This window comes from Rhinolophus sinicus, linkage group LG02, assembly GCF_036562045.2.
Source record: "Rhinolophus sinicus isolate RSC01 linkage group LG02, ASM3656204v1, whole genome shotgun sequence".
In the NCBI taxonomy this organism is placed as follows: Eukaryota; Metazoa; Chordata; class Mammalia; order Chiroptera; family Rhinolophidae; genus Rhinolophus; species Rhinolophus sinicus.
Genome location: NC_133752.1, coordinates 195854399 through 195880030, shown reverse-complemented (window position 1 = coordinate 195880030; position 25632 = coordinate 195854399). Strand labels below are relative to the sequence as shown.

Genomic DNA, 25632 nt, shown 5'->3' with positions numbered 1-25632 from the left:
ACATAAAATCATCACCTTGGGTGTTAAAAATAATAATAAAGTTTTAAAAGGTCTAGAATACCTTTTAAAACTTGGGCTAGAATCCTGATTCTACCTGTATGGTGCTGAATGACTTGGGCAAGCTCTTCACCTCTCTGAGCTCAGTTTCTTCATGTTGCAGAGATGGTAATAGCAAAGGGGTGTCTAGCTGTGTTGTCCCATCGATAGTCCCCTGTGGCTATTTAATTTAAAATTAATTACAACGAAATAAAAGACAAAAGTCAGTGTCTCGGTCACACGAGCCACATTTCAAGTGCTCAATACCCACAAGACGCAAGTGGCTGCCACACTGAACATCGCAGGTCTAAAGCCTTCCTACTTGTCACCTAGGAGTCACCCCCCCCCAGACCTACCAAATTGGGATCTGCACTGTAACAAGACACCCCCCACTCCCAAGGGATTCTCGTGCACCTGAAGTCTGAGAAGGGCTGGCTATGAGGGTGAAGGGAGAGACCAGGTGGGGAGACACGAGAAGGGGCAGCTCTGTAATCATGACAAGTGCTGGCAGCTTCTGTGCCCTCTCTAAGTGGTCACCACAATCTCCAAACCAAACAACACGGAGCTGCCGGAAAGTCTATGCTGAATCGAGGTGCAGGAGGCAGGCGGAAAAGGAGGTGGGGATAGGGACATCGTGGAATCTTCCAGACATTTCAGAAGTTTGTGGGCACACGAGGACAGAATATTTCAATTCTGTGCTGGCCAGGATTTTCTGGCTTGCTGACTATTCCTGTTTTGGAATGAAGTCCAGCATGAAAATGACATTTTAAAAAACTCACAGGCTTATTTCATATCCAAACACATCTCTCCATGTTTGAAGAAAAGAAGCATACAAGAAAGAAAATCTTGCTTCCCCAGTTCTTGAATGACCAACCAGCTAATTCTCTACCAACCAATGATTTCTTCCGATGGTTCCCTTGCCCAGCAGGACAGTTAACAAGTGAATATGAACTTCCACATAAAGAGGAAGTAAAGGCTCATGGTAGGAAACCCAGCAAAGCCTCAGAGCACTTGTTCTTTTTCACACATCATCTCTCATCCATATACCCACCAGCCTGGGAAGAAGGCAGCACTTCCATTGTAGGGATGAGAAACCTGAGACACAGGTCAGGTGAGTCACCTGCTTCCATCTCACACCTGGGAGGTAGGCGACTTGGCCACAGGCTACCACTTCACCCTGTTCCCATCGAGTCATGGCATCTCCTTATTTATATGTCTCTGGAGTAGGAGTCTTGCTTGTTTTGCTGCCTACCACATGCTCAGCATCTAGCACAGAGTCTGGCAGAAGGTAACACTCAGGAAATGTTGGTTGAATGAACGAATGATTGCAAACCAATCACGTTGGCAAGTAAAAGCTCCAGCCTCGGACCCTTCGTTAACCTGCCCCTTCAAGCTGGAAGGCCTGCACCCACCACTCACTTGTCCAAACACAGCCCAAATGCCGAGAACCCCCTCAAGTGTCACCTCCTACATGAAGCCACCTGACCTCTCCTGCTTGGTTACCACCCCCCACCAGGCCTCTGCTTCTCCCACTCACCTCCTCAGACCCTCCCTGGCCCTCCAGCCACATACCTCTCTGCTGGTCCTCGAATGTGCCACCAACACTCCTGACGCAGCTGCTGCCTCTGCCCCGGATGGCCCCCCCAGACATGTGCATGCCAGCTCCCTCCATGGGTCTCTGCTCAAATGTCACCTTGACAGAGGATCCCGCCCTGTCCCCTTATCCCCATCCCCCCACACATTACAGCTCTGTTTTCCATGGCCTGTCTTCTGTTTGCTCCCTGCTGCATCCCCAGTGCCCAGACTTACGCGCAGCACATAAAAAGTGCTCAGCAAACATCCGTTGAGTAAATAATCAAGTGTAAACTAGAAAATAAATAATAATGATGATGGTGACTAGTCCACGGCAGGGTTAAACCCAAGTGAGAAGTGGGACACCTAACAGCAAAGATATGAAGACGATGGCAAGAGGGGACAGGGCAGGTGCATGCCGGGGACCTCTGGGGAAGAATGGAGATGTTGATTAATCTTCGACTGAGTTAAGTCGGATATGCTTATTAAAAGTTGTGCGTAACCACTACACAAAGCAAAACGGAATGTACAATTTCCAAGCCAGCAGAGGGGGAAAAAAAGAAACTTCAATCAATCCAAAAGAAGGTAGAGAGGGAGAGATAGAAAGCACAAAAAGAATGACAGAAATGGATGTGTTTTATATACTGGGAAATACTGAACAAATTTTCATTGTTATTGTTCAAATACAAAAATCTTTACCTAGGTCGTTCTACACAGAAATGACCAGGGCACACATCTGGTCCTCAAGGGCCTCACAGCAGAATGAAATGGACGTCAAGCATGCTACAGGGGATGGACCAATCGGAGGGGCTGGCACATTCCCTCCTGCCAATAATCAGAGCCATTCACCAACGCATCTCCCTTTTCACCTTGGCCCCCAGGAAACTCAGGCTCCAGTTTCCAACTCAAGCAGCCCAGTGAACCCTGAGTGTTGATATTCTAGGCCCTCCCTCTGAGCTGCTCTAATTTCTTATTTTTTTCATTCTTGGCTTTTAATTTATCATCAACACTCTACCATTTTACTATTCTTATTGTTTTTATAAACCATCTCAAATTCTTTGGCACAAAATGGGATATAAATAAGGAACCAAAAGAGCCAAATGAATCAGAAAATACACACACACACAAAAAAAAAAAAAAAAAAAAAACAAGAAAATACACAAAATAAAACCAAGAAAGAACTTTCAGGGAGCCCAGATCTTTCAGAGAAATGCATCTCTACCTTGTTTAAATACCAAGACAAACAAACAAACAAACAAATAATTAAATAAATGAATTCTTTTTTAATTTAAGGCAGGATTTTTAGGATGATAGTCTTTAAAAAACCCACTGCAAAACATGTTACACACACACACACACACCAGTGGGTCTCATTTCATTTCCAAAGCCATTCTGTTGTAAATAGATAATTAGCACTTAAGCACACCTTTCAAGAGGTTTATACATTAACATGAAAATACTATAATTATGGCTGCCCAAAATCGCTGGACTACAACTTAGCATTCTAGAATTTTCATCTTTATTAGAAGTTAATTTTCTCCTTTTTAGTCCCTAAAACCTACTTTGGCTTTACCAGGAATTTTTTATGAAGAACATAGAAAATTAATTTTTCAGTGAATACCGTTCGTCCATTTTTTATCTGAGCATCGAGCCCGCTCTCTAGGCGACCAGCTGTTGATCGGTCACGTTTGCCACTGCAACTACGCACGACCAACACCCCTGGACAGCAGTGGCCTCTGAGCAGAGTGACGGGGGGGTGACACGAGGCTTGGAGCCCAAACACACTTTTGTTTTCAATATTCAATCTCGAGTCTTTGCGAGAATAATGATGTGTCTGAATCAGGCCATGGTACCCACGTAATGAACAAAGGAACAAGAATCCACTCTGGGTTCACTGCATACGTTCAGTGATGGTCATGGTCAGCTCTTAAAAAAAGAAAAAAACGTTGTTTGGATATTTTGATTAAGTGACCACATCACAAAATTTGTTTTCTTTTTTCATTCGTTTAACATACACTTGTTGAGCACCCACCTCATGCCAGGCCCGCTGGGCTCTGTGGATACCACCCCCACCCCGTATCTCTCATCGGCAAACCCTGTTGATTCCGCCTCCAAAGCCCCACACTGCTCTCGGGCGCCCTGGCCACCTCCGGGTCCAGTCCCAGCTCCCCTTGCCTCTGGGCGATACCTGCACCGGCCTCTCCAGGTGACAGGCATCCTCTCAGGCCTGCTGCAGCCATGCTCCCCCCAGCAGCCAAAGGGGTCCCTCAAATCACAGAGTCCCTCCATGGCCCTCCCCTGCCTAGCCCTCCACCACCCCCAGAATAACATCCACATCCTCACCCTGCTGGTCAGCAGACCTGGCCTCACTCCCTGGCCTCTGATGGGCCTCCGGCTGCACGCCAGGCAATTCAGGGCTGGGACCCTCTCAGCTCAGGACCCTCTCGGAGGGGCCTTCCCAGGCCGCCTTCCATCAAGAAACCCCCACCTCGCCTCGCCCTGTTTGTGGAGCTGATTCATTAGTCCAATCACCTAAAATGATCTTGTCTGTTTATTTTGCTTAATGCTTATCATCTGTCTCTGCATTCGTCTTCAAGAACCTTGGGCAGGGGCCACATCTGCGGGTCATCACCGAGTCTCTCAAACCAACCCAGTGAACACAGTAGCCCCCCAAGACATGTGTTGACTGGGATGAATGTAGACCCCTCCCTTGTCTCCCACAATCACAGCCAGAGGGAGAGAGGAACCCCCACACCGGGTCCTGAAGCCAGAAGGAGTTCACAGGGGTGGACTGCTTCACCCCTGCTAGGAGGGGGCTTATTATCACATGGCACAAACGTCACTTTATGGGTGCAGACACTCCGTGGGGACAAGTGAGGTCACCTGGCTGGTGAGGGGCAGAGCCAGGAGTGGGCCCCAGGCGCCCCTGACTCAGTGCTCTGTCTGTCCCCTGCTGTGCAGTCATGACCCCAGGTCAGCACAAGGCCTGTCAGACAGGACCCGCTGGCCAAGCTGAGGGGTTCACACCCCTGGTTATTGTGGCCATTCCCAGGAAATCTCCATCCCACCTTCACCACCCACCCAGCCGCATGGGGCAGGAGAGAGGAATGGCTGTGCCTCAGGATACCCTAAAGTGTCCTGCCCCCGGCCTGGGGTGTACCCCAGAGCAGTACCCCAGAGCAGACTACGTAAGGAGAGAGCCTGGCCAGCCGGGGTGAGGCCACCCAGGGCCTGATACATAAAATACGGCATGCCCACCACAGAACATTCCAGGCTTTGTGACAAGTACTGAGTGTAAAGAGATGAAAATGAGTGAGGTGTGGCCCGAGCCCAAGCACACCCAGATAAGAAACAGTCTGTGGGAGGAGGGGACCACTCGTGTCCCACTGGGTGGGGAGGTTAAAAAAAAAAAGCTAAAGGAGTAAAGACAAAAGCAGGGACTTGCCCGACCTGCCACGGGGAGGGGCAGAGCTATGGGGAGCAGAGAGTGGGGCTAACTCAGCCTCCCTCATCCAGGTTGGCCTCCCCCGAGAGGAAAGGGAGAAGGGATTGAAAGAAACCTCCGAACTTGGGACACGGCTGCCTGAGGGGAGAGAAGTGGCTGGGGGGGTGAGATGAACCTCTCGCTATATCGGAAAAAATCATTTCCCACAAACAATTTCTGCACCTGGGGGTGGCCTCCTGCTCCCGCATGGCCCGCCCTGCTCCTTTCCGAAGCCCCTCACCTGCAGCCCAGCCCATGGGCTCCTGGTGTAAACGGCAAAGAGGCAGAAGGACTGTCAGCCCATTTCCTCAGCCAAGCCCTGTGCCCGACCCCCCTCCGTTCCCCTGTGCCTTCAACACTGGCAAATGAGGCAAGAAGCAAAGAAACCGCCTGGAGTGAGTTCTCCATGTCCCTTCCTCCCTCACAGATTTTAATTAAGGGTTTACTTGCAAAAGACCCAGCTCTATTTAACTAAATCCTTGGACCCCTTTTATATTGTCTCATATATCGTTCTATGCTAGGGCACCAGTAAAAAGTTAATTATAACTTCTAAATACTCCATTACCGGGCCCTCATCTTCCTCCCCTGCCTGGTTCTGCTGAGGGTACACCACTTAATTAACTGGTTCAGCATGTGCTCTAACATACCTCTCCATGCTTATTCGACAAGCACCTGCCAAGCACCCCTCCAAGCCAGGCCCGCCTGGGCTCTGAGGACCTGTGCTGACCAGGGCGCTGTCTCCACCCACAAAGGACTCACAGGATCCCGCAAGAGGAAGGGGAGAGTGGCAGGCTGGCCCACCAGATGCCCAAGGCAGCTTGGCAGGTGATATAAGTGAGTGGGCAGGGTAGATAAGAACAGGGTTGGAATAACAAGAGATGGTAACTGACATCAACCTCAAAGGGAAGGGAGAAGAGACCCGGAGCTGTGGTTGGGAGGGTCTCAAACACCACGCTCAAGGGCTGCACCCTCCTATGTACGTAACTTCTAGGGATGGGTCTGAGGTTTGAGAGTTCAGTTTGGGACAGAACAAGTCTGAAATCCTGGTGGACAGCCAGGAGGAAGTGTCTTCTGAGAAGACTGAATATACACCAGCTGGATCTCAAGGAAAGGTCTGGGCTGAGGACAGCGAGGGAGGCATCCTACAGGTCTGGATAGGAGCAAGAGCTGGGGCTCTGAGTGATTACCATCCGGAAAGAAGGTGGTCGAGAAGCTCGAGGTTGGCCCTGGGAGAACCCACCTTCAGTGAGCAGAAGGAAATAGGAACAAAAGGAGATGGAGAAGGGGGACGCAGAGAAGGAGGTGGCATGGAAGCCAGGAAAGGAGAAGCCAAGTTGGAGAGGGCAGCATCCTGTCAAGTGGAGAGGCGAGGAAAGAAGGGCCGAGAACAAACCTGCCTATGGCATCCGGGTGGTCACTCCCGAGGCCAGGGCAGGGGTAAGGCTTCAGGAGCTGCGGGGATGGGAGTGAGAGCTGAGGCTGCAGGCTTCTCCTGGAGGGGGGCAGGGGAGGGGGCAGCCTGGCACCTGCCAGTCACAGAGAGCTGTCTGGTATCTTGCAAATCCCAACTCAGGAACTGACGGTTCTTGAGGGCATGGCTGTCACTCAAAGCCAGTGGCAGAATTCTCTTGCCTTGGGGAAGATGTGGGTGGTGTGGAGGCCTTGGGGTCACCTGCTGCTTCCGCAGCCGGCATCCTGGAAGTGGGTGCAGCTGGCACTCAGCCTCTCATCCTTCCCGCAGCATCCCTGGCTTCCAGGGGAAGCCCACATGCCCACCTGGCATACCTGGCCCTTTTGGTCCGCTCCAGGTCACCTGCTGGCCTCAGCTCCTAGCCTCATCCTGGAGACCCCAACTCAGCCTCTGCCCCTGAGTCTTCTCAGACCCTCCTCCAGCCCTGTGTTACAACAGCCATGTCTCACACTGGTCCGCTCACAGCTATCGGTCGTGCCCCACCCTGCTGGGGACACAGTGACCAGCTCACAGTATATCAGATGCCACTCCGGTCCATCCTGGGTCCACAACTTCTGTCCAGGGCCGACCCTGGCCGAGCATTGGCTGGTGTTGGGGATGAGGCTTTGACTCTGCCCTCTAGGGGCTGACAGTGGGGGTGGGGCACAAGGACACACATAATTCCCTGCCACTACGAGGGGAGGGCCACCACCAAGACCTGAACAGGGAGCTCTGGGTGCCCCGTGGGACGAGGGACCCAGCAGGTTGGAGAGGCTTCATGGGAGGTGACAATGGAGGGTGGGCGGGAAGTACTCTGCCCTCTGGCCGGTGGAGAAGAAAGAGCGGCCCCAGCTGGGGGACAAGCATGAGCCAAGGCCCAGAGTGGGAAACTGGTTCTAGGAATGGCAAGTGGAGCCGGCCTGTGTGGCTGCAATGCAATGGCTTGCTGACATTGAGGCTGGTTGATCGGTTTGTTTTGCGGGAGGCTCAGATCAGGGAGAGGCAGGTTGTTCCACAATAATAACCCCCACTTCCTGAGGGCTTCTCCTTGTGCCCAGAGTGTGCTAAGCACCGTATGTGAACCTTACTCTTCCATCCTCTGCAACCCTATGGGGTAGGTAAACGATTCTCCCTATTTTACAGATGAGGCACAGAGAGGTTGAGTGACTAAGCTAAGGTCACACAGCAAATAAGAGGGGGTGAAGACAGGTCTGCTTGACTTCCAGGCAGGAGCTCTTCAGCCTCATGCTGTCCCACGTCCCTGCGCAGGCACGACTTACTGATCCACGCAGTCTGTGGGCTCCATGCTGCCTGTCCATCATCACATCATTAGCTGTGGAGGAGAGGAGCTTCCAGCACATGCTTTTCCATTTCAGCAGGTTTTGCTTTTCCTTTCACTTTTTATAGCTGGGAAGCCTGTCCTTAGCATTTTTCAGCTGCTCACTGGGACATTGACAAATCAAGCTGGCATTTCTATTGCATGAATATATTTGGGATATGAATGTCCAACAAAGAGATCTGCTCAGAGGGGCCCTGTCACCCCCCAACCCAGCCCCCTCCAAGGAACACAGACCCAGACAGAAGCCTGCAGATGGGTAAAACGTGGACACCGCTCCCAGCCACGCTGAGAGCAACGCACAGACGGCAAATTAGAATCAGCGTGAATTCAGCCACACAGAGCCCCAGTTAGGTGCCTAATCTTGTCTTATAAACAGGGCCTTTTTTCATTTTTCAAATCTCCTCTTGTCTGTCTGGAGGTAGCCCCTGGAATTGGATTTTAAGCGCTTTCTGAGATCAATGAATGGGGAGGAAGTAGGTTGTGAATTTCAAAGCTGAAACTTTCTCTTTGGGGAGAACTTCTCCCCCAGAAGAGCTGGGCCAGTGGGCCTGGGAAAGGGGCTCCTGGAGAACTTCTGATGGGCTGGGTGACATCAGGACCGAAGCCTGTATTGCCCCCGTCCCCATCCTGGGACACTTCACCAGACACCAGAGAGGCCAGTATTTCATTAAAAACAATGAGACTTTAGTGTGGCATTTAGCTTATGCTACCAAAATAATACATTCTCTCTGTAAAAAATTCAGTTGGGGAGAAAAAGAGAGAGAATCATGAAGCAAATAAAACGGTTCCAGCACCAGACATGAACTCTGGAACACGGCAGAGCCCTTGTCCTCACTGGCCGTGCTGCTTCCACTCTTGCTCTGTAGTCCAGGCCTTTGAGCGCCGTTTGAAAGGTCCCTTCCCTTCACAAACCTCACAGAACTCCATCACGCCTAGAATCAACCCCAAACCCCTGGCCCCGGCCCGCGGGGCCGATGCAAACTGGCGCCACCTCCCCAAACCCTCCTCGCTCGTCACTTCCCTTGCTCTCTGTTCCCACCTCTGGCCTTTGCCGGCGCTGTGCCCACAGCCTGGAACGTTCCTTAGACGTCTGCCTCATTCCCAGCCTCCATGCCTCTCCCAAGGTCACCTCCTCAAGAAGGCCTTTCATGTCCACCCAGCTAAATGGTCAGTCACCGTCGTGTCCCCAGGGCACTGCTCCACAGACAGCTCTCTTACTGCTTGTGTATCTAGAAAGCTACTGTCTGCCCATCACCGAAATGTGAGTGGGGCCTGTCCCTCACTCCCCGCTGTCACCCCAGTGCCTGGGACGTGCTTGGCACATAGTGAGTTCCCAGTGAGGTGGACTGAATGGACGAGTGACTATTTCCTCCCAGTCTTTTCTGTGTGTGTGTGTCTGTCTGTCTGTCTGTACCACTGACATAGCTAAGATCATATGTCAACATTCCTCAGAAACTCCATGCACGCACTTTTACGTACAACTTCTTCTATCATTCTCTCTGCCTACACAACCTCAAGCCCCGAGTCAAATGTCCCCAGTTCTGTGGGACCGACCCATGACCCCTACCTCTACACTGATCTGCCAAACGCCAGTCCATGAGGGAATAGTAACATCTACACGGCACTTTGCAGTTTACAAATTTCATCACCATCCCAGCGGAGCCTCAAAACAACCTTCGGAGGTGGGCAGGGCACAGGGAGCCTGCCAACCTTATTTAAAACAAGGCCCCTGAAGTCAGAGAGGTCATGTGGCTGCCACAATCCCCTGGGCAGGAAGCGGACCCAGGGTGTCCAGCCCCTAATGGCACAGTCCCCACCTTTAGTTTGAATCAGAGAATATTCACCCTAAGAAGAACCAGAGAGGCAGACGGAGGAGAAGCCAAGAGCTCGGCCCCGGAGTCCGACTGCCTGGGTTTGAATCCCAGCTCTGCTACTTACAAGCTGTTTGACCCTGGGCAAGTCATTTCCCTTCTCTGGGCCTCAGTTTTCTGCTCTGTAAAATGGGGGTGACAGTAGTCCTGCCTCATTCTGTTGTCAGGAGGATTAAATGATTTAATAATACACACAAAGGGCACAGAACAGCATACGAAAACAAGAGAACACATACAAGGTGTGATCAAAAACTATGGTGAATGTTTAAATTTTTTTTAAAATTTATTACAGTAAAAGACATATTGCCATTAATCCCCCTCAAAATACTCCCCCTCGCTTCGAACACACTTATCCCATCGTTCTTGCCACTTTCTTGTCAGTGTCTTTAGTTGCGCTGTCGTGGCTGCCTCAATGTCCTGAATCATTTTGACTTTGGGGAAGAGCTAGAAGTCACACGGTGCCAGATCTGGTAAATAAGGTGGATGAGGACACACCGTAATGTTTTTATTTGACAGAAATTGCCGTACCAGAAGCGATGTGTGACATGGAGCATTGTCATGATGGAGGATAAACTAAAGACACTCATAAAAGAGGACTTCCAAAACTGCTTCAGAAAGTGGCAAGAACAATGGGATAAGTGTGTTCGAAGCGAGGGGGAGTATTTTGAGGGGGATTAATGACAGTGTGTCTTTTGATGTAATAAATTTTTTTTATTTAAACATTCACTGTATCTTTTGATCACATCTTGTATTAACACTCAATAAACACTAGTTCTCTATAAAAACAGACCTGTCCCGATACACCTCCATGTACCTAATGAACACACAACCCACCTCTCAGCCACGAACACCACATCCCTGGGGACAGAACAGCTGGCCCAGAGGTGAGTCTCACTTTGTGTAGCGGACAAGTCCCCCAAAAGCCACTCGCAGATGGACTTCTCTAAGCCGGCTCCTACTGAAGCTCTCACTCACACACAAATTCCCTGTGGCTCAGACCAGGACAGAGAATGCTCCTGAGTCTTCAGTCTGAGGCCCCCCACCCACCCCACTTGAGCAACAAGCACCAACATCTGCAACCCTTCAAGGCAGCAAAGGGGAGGAGCCCGGTGGAAAGGAACCTTGTATAAAAGGAAGACGACCCCTTTGTAAGTTCATACTTCCCACCCTCCATAAGTCAGGCAAATAAACCAATCCAGCTCATTGCAAATTATGAAGAAGGCCCCTAAATTCCTACGAACACACTGTATTTTGCTGTGTATAATGCACAGTTTTTTGCCCAAATTTGAGAGGAAAAAATAAGGATGCCCATTATACGTGAGTAGTATCTATATAAGTGCTTTTAATTCTTTTATTTATGCTTATGAGGTAAAAGTGTAACTCCAGAAATCAATAACGATATCTGCATGCAAAATAATACCCTGGTTTTACAATCATCGGTTTTGTCGAACTTAACGACGAACTTGCAACGATGAAGAGTTCTTGGCCTCCTATGAGGTGTAAATATCCTAAATTTGTTAACCGGTACATAGAATTTCTTGTACCTTGTATCTGTTCTTGTGTTTTGTCACTATTTGTTACATAAAACTTCTTGTACCATAATATGTTAAAAAATAAATGTTAAAATTCCTTTAGAAAAACAAGTACCTAAATGTAAACAAATAAAAATTTGAATTAAAAAATTAAAACGAAAGATTTTTTTTTCCCTGAAAGTTTGGGCCAAACACTTGGGTGCGTATTATACACGGGAGCGCATTATACACAGCAAAATACAGTAGTTTTGACTTCTATTAAGAGGCAGGTAGAGAGAAAACTTCCTCAAATGCCACCTCACCCTGCTGGCCCTCCCAAGCCCTGGGTCAGACCCCACCCTTCTTTCCAGGCCTGTCACCCTCTTTTCCTCCAAACCGTTTCTCCAGCTACAATACCTCAGGCCTCTTCTCAAGTATCCACTGGTACCTCTGGCCTCAGCTGTCCCCTCGGCCTGGTGGCTCCCTTTCCTGCACAAACTCCTAGCCCCTCGGTTGAGGCCCGGCCCAAAGTCAGCTTCTCCCCGAGGCCTCCCCCACCAGGAGAAAGCCGTGGTCAGAACCTGCACCGAGACCCCAAGCACTTGGCACCCACCCCCATTGCACACGCAGGTGTTCGTTTGTTCATTCATTCATTCATTCCACACTGAGGGGAGCGCGTGGAGGGCTGGGGGGGTACATCAGAAACAATCCCCATCCTTGCAAACCTCAGTGCAGGGGGTCCAATGAGGATCTGAACAGCACCCACCACAAACAGCTGCTCCCAAAATTCAACCAGGGAGTGGCGGTGAGGAGCGTGCCACACTGTGCCTGGCACACTGAGCCTGGATGACGGCAACTCCTGTTATTGGCCTTGCACACAGGCTTTTGGCTCAGTCAAGTGAGGCCTCCCCTCTTTTGAGACCCACAGCAGGGGGGATAAGAAGCCAGGCTCAGAAAGGGTCCCTCCCAGACCCAGAGGTAGCCCGGAGCAAGGTGAGAAGCAGGGGGCAGGCCTATCCTGCAAGAGCCCTTCCCCACCCCAGCCTTCACAAGGTTCATCCCAAACCGGATTAGAATTCCCATTTGAAAAATCAATATTGAAAGCTCGGAGTCTGCCACGTGGAGAGGAAGGCCTTGCCTGTAAATATTTGCTTCCACTGGCAAAGCCAGGGCTTTCGCTTGCTGCAGCAACCAGCCAACAGCACAGCGGGACACCCCTGGGGAGGCGGACTGTCTGGCGGCCAAGCGGGGCTGCGCAGGGGGGTGGGCTAGCCCGCACCCACACCTCCGAGACAGCGGCCAGTGCGCCAGGCCACGCAGGGGCCGTCCATCTGTCCCCCCAGGCTGTGGCAGAGACGACGCGCTGGGAGGTTTCTCTGATTTCAAGCAAGTAGCTTTTCCCAGGGGGCACCCCAGGTTTATGTCTTTCTTATTTTGGAGGAAATCAAAAAGCCAAAGACAAAACCCTGGGGGTGTGCTTGCAAATCATGTCCCACCACCATGGGACAGCGCTCACTCACTGTGCCAGCAGCTGCCCACGGGAGGAGCCCACAGCTGGTCCCTTGGGGCCCTCACTGGGGAAGCCATCTCCATGGTGGAGGGTGGCTGAGCCCGTTACATGGCAGCTGACTACCCACCCTGGCATCGCCATTCCCAGAGAGTCATTCATGCATTCACCGTTCAGCCACTCGTTTATTCGCTTATTCATTCATTAATTTCATCCATTACTTATTGAGCACTGACTGGGGGCTGAACACACAAGTGGACAAAAACAAACCTGGGCAAAATCCCTTTGGGAAGGAGTCTCCCGGGCCCCAAATCCCCACAAGCAAATGGCAAGTCACAGCTGAGACAAGTGCTGGGGTAGGAGACTGCCGAGGTTTGAGGGGAGAATGACAGGGGTGTCACCTGGCCCGGAAGTCAGGGAAGGCTTTCCAGGGGGCTGGACAGGCAGACAAAGGCTGGGGGGAGGGAGAGGGCAGAGCAGGGAGAAAGGGCAGCTGCGCACAGGGGCACCCAGCACCTACCAAGCCACTCGTTGAATTTCTTCACCTCACTCGGGAGCCCCAGCTCTGTGAAGTCCCCAGCGTGGATCAGCACGTCACCATAGGGCATCTGGATGGGGTCCGTCCTCGAGTGTGTGTCAGACACACAGACAAAGCGGGTGTAGCCGGGTGGCTTGGGGGCATCATGAGGCACCGGGTCCACCCTGCAGTGGGGAGAAGACACTGCAGTGCAGGCCATGGAACCGACAACTCACCGTCCCAGCAGCTCGGATCCCACCGACCCCGCCTCGGGCCGAGCGCCCAGCCTTCCCGAGGGCCCACCTGCGTCCAAATCCTGATTCTCCCACTCACTAGCTGGGCAAAACTCTTCTCCCCCTGAGCCTCAGTCTCCCATCTGCAACATGGGAACCTCAGAGGGGTGCTGAGAGAGTAAAAGGAGGTAGCAGGTGGGAGGGACCAGCAGGTACAGTGCCCACGACCGCTGTTTGACTAAAGCAGCCTCCACCCTTCCTCCATTATGACCCCCACCCCGGGGCCTTTATAGATGCTTGCTTTCCCTACTCACCCCCCTCCTGTGAAATTTCAGCACCACAGATAGGCTATCTATCTGCTCTTGGACTGTGTGCATATCTGTGCTTTGTAAAAAGATGAGCATGATTTTCTTCACCCCCCAAAAACCAGTTTTTACCCCCTTGGGGGAGCTATCAGCCCCATTGAGAATGCAAGGACTGAAGTCCACGGTCCAGTTGAAAGAACTGAGTTCCCACTGCCGTGCAAGCAGCATCCAAGGACAGCCATGGATAAAAGGCACGAAAGAGAAGCGGCAATTTTGCAAAACTGTGAGGTGGTCTGGTCATATTGAAAACAACAGCTTTCCAGGGGTGTGTAAGAAAATGGTCCTGGAATCAAAAGACCAGCGTTCAAATCCCAGCTCTGCCACTTGTCACTAATGTGTGACCTTAAGCAAAACCTTTGGCCTTGGTTTGCTTATCTGTAAAATAGCGTGACCCCACTAAGCAAAAGTACCCAGCAAATTCCAACGTGCTGACAGATGTAAGTTCCTGTTCCCGGGGGACCCATCGCAGCCCGCTCAATTCCCAGTGAGGACATTGAGCAAGTGGCCAGGTGTCCCAGGGAACAAATGCAGACCCAGGCCCCCGCCCCGGCTCAGCCCTCTCCCCACCACCCTCTGCCTCTCAGTTGAATGATTTTGCCAGGCTCAGAACTCTTAAAAACAATGCCATGACATTTCAACAAGCAGCTCTGTCCAAATGAGTACGCTGCTCGAGGAGTTGTGTTTAAATCTAATTATGCGGCAAACCAAAAGCGGTACCATATCAGTTACATAAATACTTTTAAAGACATCTTTCTAATTATCCTTTTTTTTTTTTTTTTCAGACAATATACTCCGAAGAAATTTAATTAACACCTTACGAGAGACATGGGTCCAGCATGCTAATGTTCAGGGAGGATTTGCACGCTCAGTCCGCTGCAGTCAGAGGCCCCAAGCCAGCCTCTCCCCAGTCACGGTGCCGCGACAGGAGGGGGCACGCCAGGTCCTTTTCTGGGGCTGCTGAGCCCAGTTTGAAAACCAGCAGGTTGGAGCTGGGCCCAACCGGGGAGGAGAGGAAAATTCCCAGAGTTCAATGATGACCCACAGGAGGGAGCTGGAAACTCCTCCTCTTCCCTCTTTATTCATTCATTCTTTGATTCATTCATTCATTCACTGGTTCATTCAACACAGCACATTCTGACCACCTACTGTGTGCCAGCCCTGAGCTCAATGCTGGGGCCACAGGGATGAATCAGGCCTGATTCCAGGTCAAGAGACACCAGAATGATCGTGGAGACAGACTTGGCCAGGCCGTGACAATAAAGCCACCAGCTTTGATGGGGCAGCACAGGCGCTGGGGCCCAGAGAAGGCCCTGCCCCAGCCTGGGGCTCCCTGGAAGCTTCCAGGAGGAGGTGGAGCCTGAGCTGGTCTGGAACCTAAAATCTCCCTCCCAGTTCTCCCCACAACTCCTCAGTTCTCTGGGTCTCTCCCTCCCTCCCCCGCCCCCATATGACAGGCCTGGGAACCCACCTGTGCACCCTGCCCTCCCCCGACACAGCTGACCACACCAAGGGCAGCCATCACTATTGGCCAATCAAATTCACTCATTCATTCATTCATTCACCCGCCCACACACAGAGGTGAGCATACCACAAGGTGACAGAAACTAAGTCAAAGAGACAAAGAGAGACCAAGAAGGGAGAGGCAGGGAGAGAGATGCCACCCGCAGGGCCGCCACCAGTCCCCACAGTCTCTGCCCCTGAGAGCCCCTCATGGAGGGGCCCCTGGCTTCCCATCTGCCGTCATCGAGCCAGGAGCAGCATGAGCTACTCGGGCTGGGCCTGCTGCTGGGGCCCAAGCTCCTTAACTCTGCTCGTATTCCCTCCACCCCGAGGCTTCCGAGCTCAGTGAGGATGCAAACCTAATCATCCCCAGAGAAAAAATAAAGACTCTCATTTCCCGGCACTGCCCTCCGGCTATGTGGATTGTAACAAACGCTCAACCTTGAAACTGTAACAACAGTAATGGTTTTGATGATTCAGACGGAGAGCTCATTAAGCGCTCAGCACGCTCCGTGATTGGCTCTCTTCACCCACACAGTGAATGACGGGCAGGCAGGGTCCTAGGGATGTGCCCATTATACAGATGAGGGAACTAAGGCTCAGAAAAGACTGCCTTGCCCAGGATCTCAGCTGCGGAAGCTGGTAGAGCTGAGACTGGAAGCCGGTTTTTGGTTTCAGACTCACACCAAGCTGGAGTACTGCCATTTCATTCAGTCAACCTACAGACAAATTCTTACTGAAGGCCTCTAAAATGCCAGGCACCTGCTAGCAGCAGGGATACACCTGTGGCCAGGACACCCACGGAAGCCACCTCGTGGAGCTCCCAGAAACCCAGCCTGGACTTGGGAGCCAGAAAAAGAACAGGAAGAGTCCAAGTATGGAGAAAGGGGGAGGGGGTACACAAGAAGGTGGGAGGGCAGGGGACGCCACCCTTCAAGTGAGGTTCCAACTGCAGGTCCAGCCACGTGACTGGGCATCAGCCATGGCATTTTGGAATGAGACAGACCTCTAGTCCCCTCCTGTCATCCTACAAGTGGGGAAACTGAGGCCCAGAGGAGGGGCAGCGACTGGCTGGCTCAGTGTCGCACAACTGCTTGGTGACCTTTTCCACGAAGCACTGGCTCCAACGTGACCCTCAGCACAGTGCCCTCCTGCGTCCCCGTGCCTCCCCTTCCTTCCCACCTCTGGCCTTGCTTGTGCTGGTTCTCCAAGTTCAGGGGTTGTGCCTGCCACCTCCCCCAGGAGGCCCTCCTTGATCTCGCTGTTCTTCCTGGGCCATGCTCCCTGCCTCATCCTGCCTCCCTTTTCTTTCTTCTTCCTGTCCGCTGTGCTAGGCTTGAGGGACCAGCCTGTGCTGGTGGACGGGAGAGACACTTAGGAAATTGTCCCACGAATGTATAATCACACGCTGTAGCATGAGCCATGGAAAGGGAGTCTGTGAGTGCCTAGAGCTGAGGGAAGGGGACGAGACCTGGTCTGAGGAAGCCTCCACCAAGGAAGTGACATCTGGGTGAGAACTGAAGAATGAATTGGTGTTAGCAGGGCAAAGAGTTGGGGAGGCAGAGGGAACAGCATGTGCAGAGGTCTGAGGCAAGAGGAAGAATGAAAACAGCTACTGCACCTTCAGGAGAGGGATGCAGGATGAGAGCTGCAAACAAGTGGAGCCCGAGTTTAGTCCTCTCCTCCTGCCTTGCCCCTTGGCCCCCTTCCTGGGCTCAAGGCTGACACTCACTGTCTCCTGGAGACCTGTCAGCACATAGGCGGGATAGGGCCCACAGCGCCCCTTCTGAAGCCTCAGCCTCATTAAGAAAGGGGATCAGTGCACCCTCCTGACACGGCTGGGAGGGCTGGGAACAGGTACACAGGGCTACTCCAGGCCTGGCACACAGCACAGCTCCCTGGGCTGCTACATTCTTCAGGAACCCCCACAGCCCGACGTGCTTCAAGGGTCTTTAATCAGGATGACTCATCTCCCCCAACAGACCCCTTCGAAAGTTCAGACAGAAGAGGTGCTATGCCTGGCACCAGCCCCCCCCAGGCACCCACAAGGAGGACACCCAGGACAACCCTGCCCCGCGAGCACTACTCTCGCCTTCTCACTGACCGCCAGGCCACGTCCACCTGCCCACCCAGGACAGAAGGGCTGGTGCCAGCAGGGGCTCTCCCAGGCCACCACAGGGTTTCTCGGCCCCCAGCATGAGGGTCTTCATTCTCAGGTCCTGAAACCCAGAGATTCATCACTCAAGCAAAGGCAGCCTCATTACCGCCAGGGTCTCTGGGGGCAAATGCATAAATCACACAGCTCAATTGGAGGCTACTTTGGGACTGTCACTGTTATTATTAAATATAAATTGTGGATTTATTAAATAAGGCCCCCTCACTCCCTCGCCCCGGAGACAAAGCCCAGGACAGTGATAAATCACGTTGCCGGGCAGTGGCATCTATCCTCCTGTCTGCTGTCTTTTCCTCGGTGAAGACGTGCCATGGAAACCCGCAAGGCCACCTCCACAGCCTGCACACTTCCCTGTGCTCCGGGCCTGGGGTCTGAAAGAGGGAAGTGGAAGGCAGCAGCCCCCCAAGTTCCTGCATGGCGCTGGCAAAGTTGTGTTTCAAAGCCGGGCTGGCCCGAGTAGGCAGTGAGGGAGCACCGGATGAGGAGTCCAGAACCAGGCTTGGTGCCTGTTCTTCTCGGGCTTTGCCCAAACCTCCGGCCGTCTCTGAGCCTCACTGCCAATGGAAGCCCAGAACGCTGGCCAGTGTCGGGAGGTGGTAACACAGAGCAGGCCAGGAGGGATGGGAGTGGGGCAGCTGGTGTGAGCCTGCTCTGACCACTCCAGCTGAGTGACCACAGGAAGCCAACAAACGTTTTCTCCATCGCACTCCACACTACCAGTAGCATGTGCCATTACACACTTTTATGACGTGTGTGCTGTCTGCCAACCCATTGAGGGGCTCAGCTCAGTGCAGGCAGGGGTTTGTAAATAAGTGGCAGAGCTAGGATTCAAACCCAGGCAGGCCAGCTCAGAGCACATTTCTACCCAGCGTGCTATGCAGCTGCTCACAAACATCTTAGACGGACAGACAGATGGATGGATGGATGGACAGACAGATGGATGGAAGAATGAATGACCGACCTGCAGTTGCTCAAGGGTTAAGTGGGGGAAATCACCCTCTTTTATTTGCTCACTCACTGCCCTTGCTCGGGACACGGCCTGTCCTGCTCCTGCTCGGGGCATCCTCCACCCAGCGAGGCATTTCTGTAGTTCTCAGATGCCCCCTTTAATGACCATCTCCCGACTTGCTATCCCCCACTAATCCTCATCTGGGTCTCAACCTAGAAGTCACCTTCTCCAGAGGGTCCTCCCTCAGCCCCGTGGCTCCTCCCCTATGACTTCTGGTTACCCTACGTCTGGGGGCTCCCTGAGTCTCTGCCGAGCCCGGGCAGAGGCATTGTGAATGACAGCTTTGTGTGGCACTACATGGCATCATGCCAGTATGTGCAGTGCCCGGGGACCCTCTATGTGGACATGCACACGGGCACAGACACACACATAGCCCACCACTTTGCCTCAGGGCCCGGGGCTCTCACCCATTCCCGCGGGGGCAGGAGTCCAGCCTGGCATCTGAGGACCACAGGCATGGGCACTGCCAGCCCTGGAGGACTAACCCCATCGACAAAAGAGAAAGTCTGGCCCCGGGAAGGCCTCCCTCCCGGCAGCAGCCCTTCCAGGCCTCCAGGTCCCAGAGACTAAAGAATAAGCGTGCCTGAGACCCAGGGCCTTGAATCCTGCCCAAATCCACCAATCTGGCCCCAAATTGGAAATGAGAGGCAGTTTGCCAAGTAGAAATCTACCAGAGAATTAAGTAGGCAACTACTAACAACACCAGCCAGCCCCACAGCCCCCACAGAAACGAGCATTTTCCGGGGTGAGTGCCATAGGGAAGAGGGTGTCCCAGTGCTAGAACCCACCCCCAGGCCTGGTGCCCGCCTCCAGAGCCCTTTCTCCCATGAATAGTGTCTCTGTGCCCACCCTTTACAAGAGAGGACAGGTCCTGCGGGAGCCACACAGTAACAGGAGGCAGCAACTTGCCGGCCCCACCTCTAGGCTGGCACTTAGAAACCCCTATGGCTGCTTCTCTAAGTGGCCCATGCACCAGACTCTCTAGTATCCCCAAAGGGACAGCTGCTAGGACCCCACCTACCGCTGCTCCCTGGAGGTGGTGCTCTAGCCTGTGCCCTCACAGGGGCCTCTGACCCAGCCTGGTGGTCAGAAGGGCCTGCTCTGGGCCCCTCAGCCTTGGAGCAACCCCCATCACAGTTCTGACCTCTCTGTGCTGTCATGGGGAGCTGTCGGTCTCCCCCTCCTGAGGGCCTCATCAGTGACCCAGACCCAGCACAGAGACACCCCAAAGGAGCTGAAACAGGATTCCACGACACAGCAGACAGCTGTCTGAACTCTCCGGTGGAGGCAGGTTCATCCACAGATGCCACAGCAAAAGTATGCTGAGTGTGGACAGAAACAGGCTGTGTCCTGGGCCAGCTCAGGTGCTAACCAGCTGTGTGCACTTGCACAGGTCACCCACCTGTCTGGGCCTGTTTCCCTGCAGTGTGGGGATGAAGGAGGAAGAGGGTCTTCTAGAAACGCAGGGAGCCACTGGGACAGGGCCAGGAACTTAGCCCTCTCACCCTGGGCCGCCTGCACCTCTCCAGACCTCAGAGAAAATCCAGGTTGGAGAAAGGGTCCACACAGGGTCCCAAGCCTGTGCTCTTGCGATGGCCTCACCTCTGGGGCTCCCTTAATATTTTCCACCAGCCTCAAGGGGCAGGTGGCAGAGCTCCCCTTTCCTTTTGGAAAGTATCTCTGCTTTTTCAATGGAAGCATGGGGTGGGGGGCTGGACAGAAGGGAGGGGAGGGCGGAAGGCAAGACAGCCAGCCCAAGACCAGGGTCCCCACCTGCTTTGGGGTCTGTGGCAAGTCCCTTCCCCTCTCTGGGGCTCAATCTCCCCGTCTGCACAAGGAGGAGCATGAATTAGACCCGGGGTCTCCAACCCAAATACCAAGAGGGGGCAGCTGGAGCTCAGCCCCCCAGAGGTCGCCATGCGGACGTGCGGGCCTGGGGTTGCCAGACCTTTTGGGTTTCTCCAGCAAAGCCAGAAGTCTGGATTTTTATGTGCAATCACCTCATTTTTAAATATTTGTAAAATATTCTCCAGGCCAAATGAAATAGGACTCCGGGCCAGAATCGGCCCACAGGCCATCACTCCAACTTCTCACACATCCCTTCCAACTCGGAGCCTTGGTGATCCCGGTTTCCAGAATCGGTTCAGTCAACAAGCATGAACCGGTCGGGCCCAGAAGCCAGGAGCCCCCCTGGCGTCTGTCACCACCCACCCCGCGTGTCCCCGGGTCCCACAGCGAGCCGCCCACTTACATCTGCACATGCGGTGGCTGGAAGCGGCCCTGGTTGATGTTGTAGAAGGTGAAGGCCTGGGTGGGATTGGAGCTGTACTCGTCCACCTCGATGAGAAGCCGGCTGTGCTGGTGCCTCCGGGCGGCCATCACATGGGACTGGGAGAACGCCATGCCCAGGCCGCAGGGCAGGAGGGCCAGGGCCTCTGCTTTCAGGATGCCGGGATCCCACCTAGCGCGCCACATGGACCTCCGCTGGCCAGCCGGGCATCTCCTGCCACCACTGCCACCACGGCCGCCCGGCCCTGCGCCAGACCTGGGAACAGACTGAGGAGATGGAGCAGAAGCGGGCGACAGTTATCTGTTTGGGATTTGCTTTATTTAATGTCAGATGAAGATTTACAAAGAGGGAGAGGGAGAGGGGAGGGAAAAAAAACACAGTCGTACAGCTCAAAAACTCATTACAAATCTTTCCAACTCAGCAGTTTGATGAATATACTTTGGTAAAAAAAAAAAAAAAAAAAAAGGAAAAGGAGGGAGGGGATAAAAAAAAAAAAAAAACCCACAACGCTATGGACAGATACATGCCTGGGCCAACATGTTTAAATACTTAAGAATTTTTTTTTTTTGGCCTTCGACAAAATCCTCCACAGCCCATGGAGTGACCATGAGATGGGGCCGGACAATGGCTGATATTCTGCAAACAGGTAAGGGGAGTTTCACTTTTCGGGACTGGGGAATAGGAAGGATTCGCCTCCAACCCCCTCCCCTCCCCTCCGCTCAGACCCCTAAACACACCCACTCCCACACGGCCCCACACCCACACACCCCTGCAAGCCTGAGCAGGTGGAGACGGTGAGGCACAAATTCCTTCCTCAACATCAATTTTGCCTAAAGATACCCATTAGCAACTCCCACCCAGAGAAGGGATTTTCCCAGACAAACTGCCATCCACCAGCTCAGCTCAGAGGGTGGCCGGGGTGGGGAAGGAAGGGGAGGAGGCAGGAATCTACCTTTAAGAAAACCTGCCCTAATGCCTTATAAGGATCTCAGGAATTCTGTCAAACCTCGAATCCACTTAGAATCACAGCTTATGATGCTATCTTTCCTTTTCTTCTCTTTTTTTAATTTCTTTCATTGCAGAGTGGGGTTTGTGTTTGTAGATAGTGGACTGAAATGTCCCTATAACTGATTCCAACTGGGTGATGTGAAATCCTGGCAATAGAGCCCACCCTGCCCGACCCACTCACACACTGGACACGCCGGCCAACGCCTCCTTCCTAAGACCATCTATTTTTGTCACTCTGTCCCATAATTATTTCTTTAAACTGCATAAATAAGAAAGGCCTTGAACATTTTTGTTTTGTTTTGTTCCCATTTTGGGTCATTAAGACCCTCCAATGATTCCATTTGCATTGCACTTAACCAAGGAGAAAATAACATAATTTAAACCATCCTGGACGGTCGTATCCCAGTCACGTCAAACGAAGAAAAATTCCCTTTGCTTTGTGCATGGAAGAAGAATCGACACAGTCAGAAAACAAATTAGATCAAGAAAATGACAAAAATTAGAGACTGGAGAACATTTTAATTACGCGCAAAGGAGAAATGGATTATTAATTTTTTAAAAAATCTCGACAATCATGCCCATACAAGGTGCAATAAATAGCAATCTCCTTCTCCTCACCCACCCACCCACCCCCAAAATTCATCCTGATTCACAACACAGTTCCCTCCTCTCCACTTGGGAAGACAACAGCAAAACAAATCTGCTTTGCCCCCCAGGACGCACTTGTTTCTAAGAGTATGGGCTCCCCCAGCGGACACTGTGACAGGCCTCTGAGGTGGAGGAATCGGGTGTCCTGTCTGTAACCTCGGGAGAGGCCTGGGCAGCAGACACCAAGGTCCAGGGCTCCAACAGCCCAAATCTGGACAAGGGTTTGAGCTCCAGCATTGCACTGACTTGCTGTGTGACCTTAAGCCAACTTCCCACCCTCTCTGAGCCTCAGCTTCCTCTTCTGGAAAATGGGTTTAAAAATCAGAATGCCACCTCCCAGGGCAGCTGTGAGGGTTAAATAAACAGAAATTCTGAGCACAGGGCCTGGCAAGTACCAAGTGCCCAGCTAGTATTCACTGTTACGGTTAAAATCACTATTCAGTTCGGTTAGATACCTGTGGATCGAAGGCCTGCTGTGATCAGGTGCTGCCCAGGGACGGGGGCATCTGTGGCTCCAGGAGCCCGGGAGAGTCCAAACTCCCTCAAATGTGAGCTGACCACATCACGTCCCTACTTGAAATCCTCTGATGAGGACCCATGGCTCGTGGACCCTGAGCAAGTGGCTTAGCCAGCCAGACGCTGTTTCCTCGTCCACAACATGGAGAGAAGACTGGTACCTACTGTACCTCATGCGTCGTGAGGACTAAATGAGGCAGTGCTTGCAAACTGCTTATCACAGAGCCCGGCACACAGTAAGTGCCCAATAAATGTTAGCTATTACCGTTGTTATAGTATCGTCAGCACCCAGGGCCTCTCCCAGATACTTCATAAATACTGAATTAGTGAACGGATAGGAGGAGGGAAAGAGGGATGGGGCGTGGAGGGAGGGATGGAGGGATGGACAGAGTCTGTGTCTTGCCAGCCTCTTTCCCTGGTGCCAGGACAGGCGGGCAGAGGGTGGGTGGCAAGAGGGCTCTGCAGCAGATTGAAGCGTCATCACCCCTCTCCCCCTTTGCCACCCCATAAGCCTGCAAGGAGGCTGGCCAGGCGGGGCACAGACAGCCCTTGGAAGGGGTGGGGGGTCCCAGGAGCCACCACCCACCCCTGCCCCAGGAAGCAGGCGCCTACATGCCAGGAGTCGGCCTGCAGCGGGGAGAAGCGCTCGGCACCAGGGGACTCAGCCAGAGAGGCAGGCAGCGAGCACCCGGGAGGCGCTCACAGTGAAATGCTGCGTTTTACATAAAGGGGGTTCGCAATGGGCCCTGCTCAGAGAAATCCGGGAAACTGGGAAGCAGAGCCTTCTTTTAATACCCATTTAATATTTATGGAGCTGTAGCAGCAGCAGCAGCCACCGTGCAAAGAACGCAGCAGATCCACGGAGGGGGAGCAGCGATTCCCCAACAAACAGCTTTTAGCTGGGAAGCATTTACACCTGGTCCACAAAATAACAAAGCATGCGGACAACGGGAGGGGCCCTGGGGCCCGCTGGGGAGGGCATCGGGGCTTCCATTGCCACCGCCACTCTAGCAGAGTGACCTTGAGCAAGTCATAGATCCCGGCTGAGCCACGGATGCCTCCTCTGCACCAGTGGGTGGGAAGGAAATGGAACTAGAAGAGGAGGGTGGAATGAATTAATTAATGCATTTACTTATTCAACACATATTCACCACAGCATGTAGGGCCGTCACTGTTCCAGGGGCCAGAAAGCACAATAAAAAAACAAACAGATCGCTGCCCTCAAGGAACTGGGATGAGGCTGGGGGACGGCAATAAAGAAAACCTAAGTAAATAGAAAAGATACTTTCAGTAAGAATATGCACCTGCAGAAGGTAGAACAGGGTGATGGAGTGGTGAGTAACGGGGAGAGGAGGATTGTTACTTTAAGTTGTGTTGTCAAGAAAGGCTTGTCTGAAGAAGTGACGTCACCTCGAAAGCAAAGACTGAGAGGGAGCCAGCCACGCCCAGACCTGGGGGAAGAGGACCAAGGCAGAAGGAATAACAAATGCAAAGGCCCCAAGGCAGACAAAACATCAATAACATCTTTTATGGTTATTGTTCGCGGCCACTGGTGCGCTTCTGCAGTGGAGAAGAGACTGGACTTTGAGGTCAAGGGAAGCGGGGTTCAAATTCAGTCTCGTGCTGCTTAGCTGTGCGACGCTGGGCAAGTCACTTAACCTCTCTGTGCTCCCATGTCCTCCCTGGGTAACAAGGGGATGAAGTGAACCTTGTGCCTGCCCCTCCATAAAGATCCCAATCAGCCCAGACGGACAGGGCTGAGACATTCTTGAATTTCCGGGTTGAAAAATGCTTGCTGAAAAATTCCCTCCACTTTTTAGGGCTCACTTTTCAAGTCTTATCCTTTCACTAGGTGGTTTCTCTTCCCGTTTTCCCCTCAAAGGCATTCTCGCTGGTCCTCAGGTGCCAGGAGTCCCACCAGACCAGGCTCGGGAAGAAGAACCACAGCACGGAGCTCGGGAGCTATTAGGCGCCAACTGTCTGGACAGCGCACATCTAGGGAGAGGCCAGCTCCAGGCCCCACTGCTCTGGGTAGCCCCAAAAACTTTGTCTGGACTCCTGCTGCTGCATCGCCAAGGCCAGCACCACCGCAGCTTCCAGAACAAATGTCCTAAAACACACTTCTGGTCAACCATTCCCTCCCACACACTGAATCTCCTCAGGGGCACCCTGCTGCCCTCAGGTGAAGCCCCAGCTCCTTGGATCAGCTCAGGAGGCCCAGCCCCCAGCCTCCCTCTCAGCACTCAGCCCAAGCTCACCACTAGGGGTTTCCGAGGAGTCCTGCCTCCGAGCCTTCACACACACACCGTTCCCTCCACCTAGCAGGCTCTGTGCACCACCTGTACCTCTGAGCACACACATCTCTTCCCCAGCTCGGGGACCTCAGGGACATCTCCCCCAACCCCTCCAGGCTGGGTCAGGCACTACTGCCCACACCTCCCCAGGGCGTCTCTCACCAAAGTTCCCAGCACAGAGTCTCGTCCTCTGTCTGAGCTGAGTGAGAAACCTATGGATAGAACAACACATGAACGAATGACTGAGCGAGAGCGAGAAACTGCCCAGGCCCTCGAGTCTCACAGCCCAGATTCAAAAGCAACTTTCAC

General features: G+C 52.8%; 1 protein-coding gene across 6 annotated transcripts in view; it reads right to left on the bottom strand.

Annotated features, from left to right (window-relative positions):
* The window catches only part of MPPED1 (metallophosphoesterase domain containing 1), a 70457-nt gene that overhangs the window by 37598 nt on the left and 7227 nt on the right, over nucleotides 1-25632 (bottom strand). For 3 of the 6 annotated variants that reach the window (XM_074326511.1, XM_074326512.1, XM_074326514.1), the window contains exons 2-3: nucleotides 20819-21123; nucleotides 13291-13472 (exon numbers count right to left, since the gene is read on the bottom strand). The exons of 1 other annotated variant lie outside the window; for it this stretch is intronic. In XM_074326511.1, the coding sequence (XP_074182612.1) occupies nucleotides 13291-13472; nucleotides 20819-21042 (406 nt within the window). In that variant the 5' untranslated portion in view covers nucleotides 21043-21123. Of the gene's footprint in view, nucleotides 1-13290; nucleotides 13473-20818; nucleotides 21124-21624; nucleotides 21649-22968; nucleotides 23185-25632 lie in introns of those variants that run through there. 2 more of the 6 variants (XM_074326513.1, XM_074326509.1) reach the window with 2 other exon arrangements.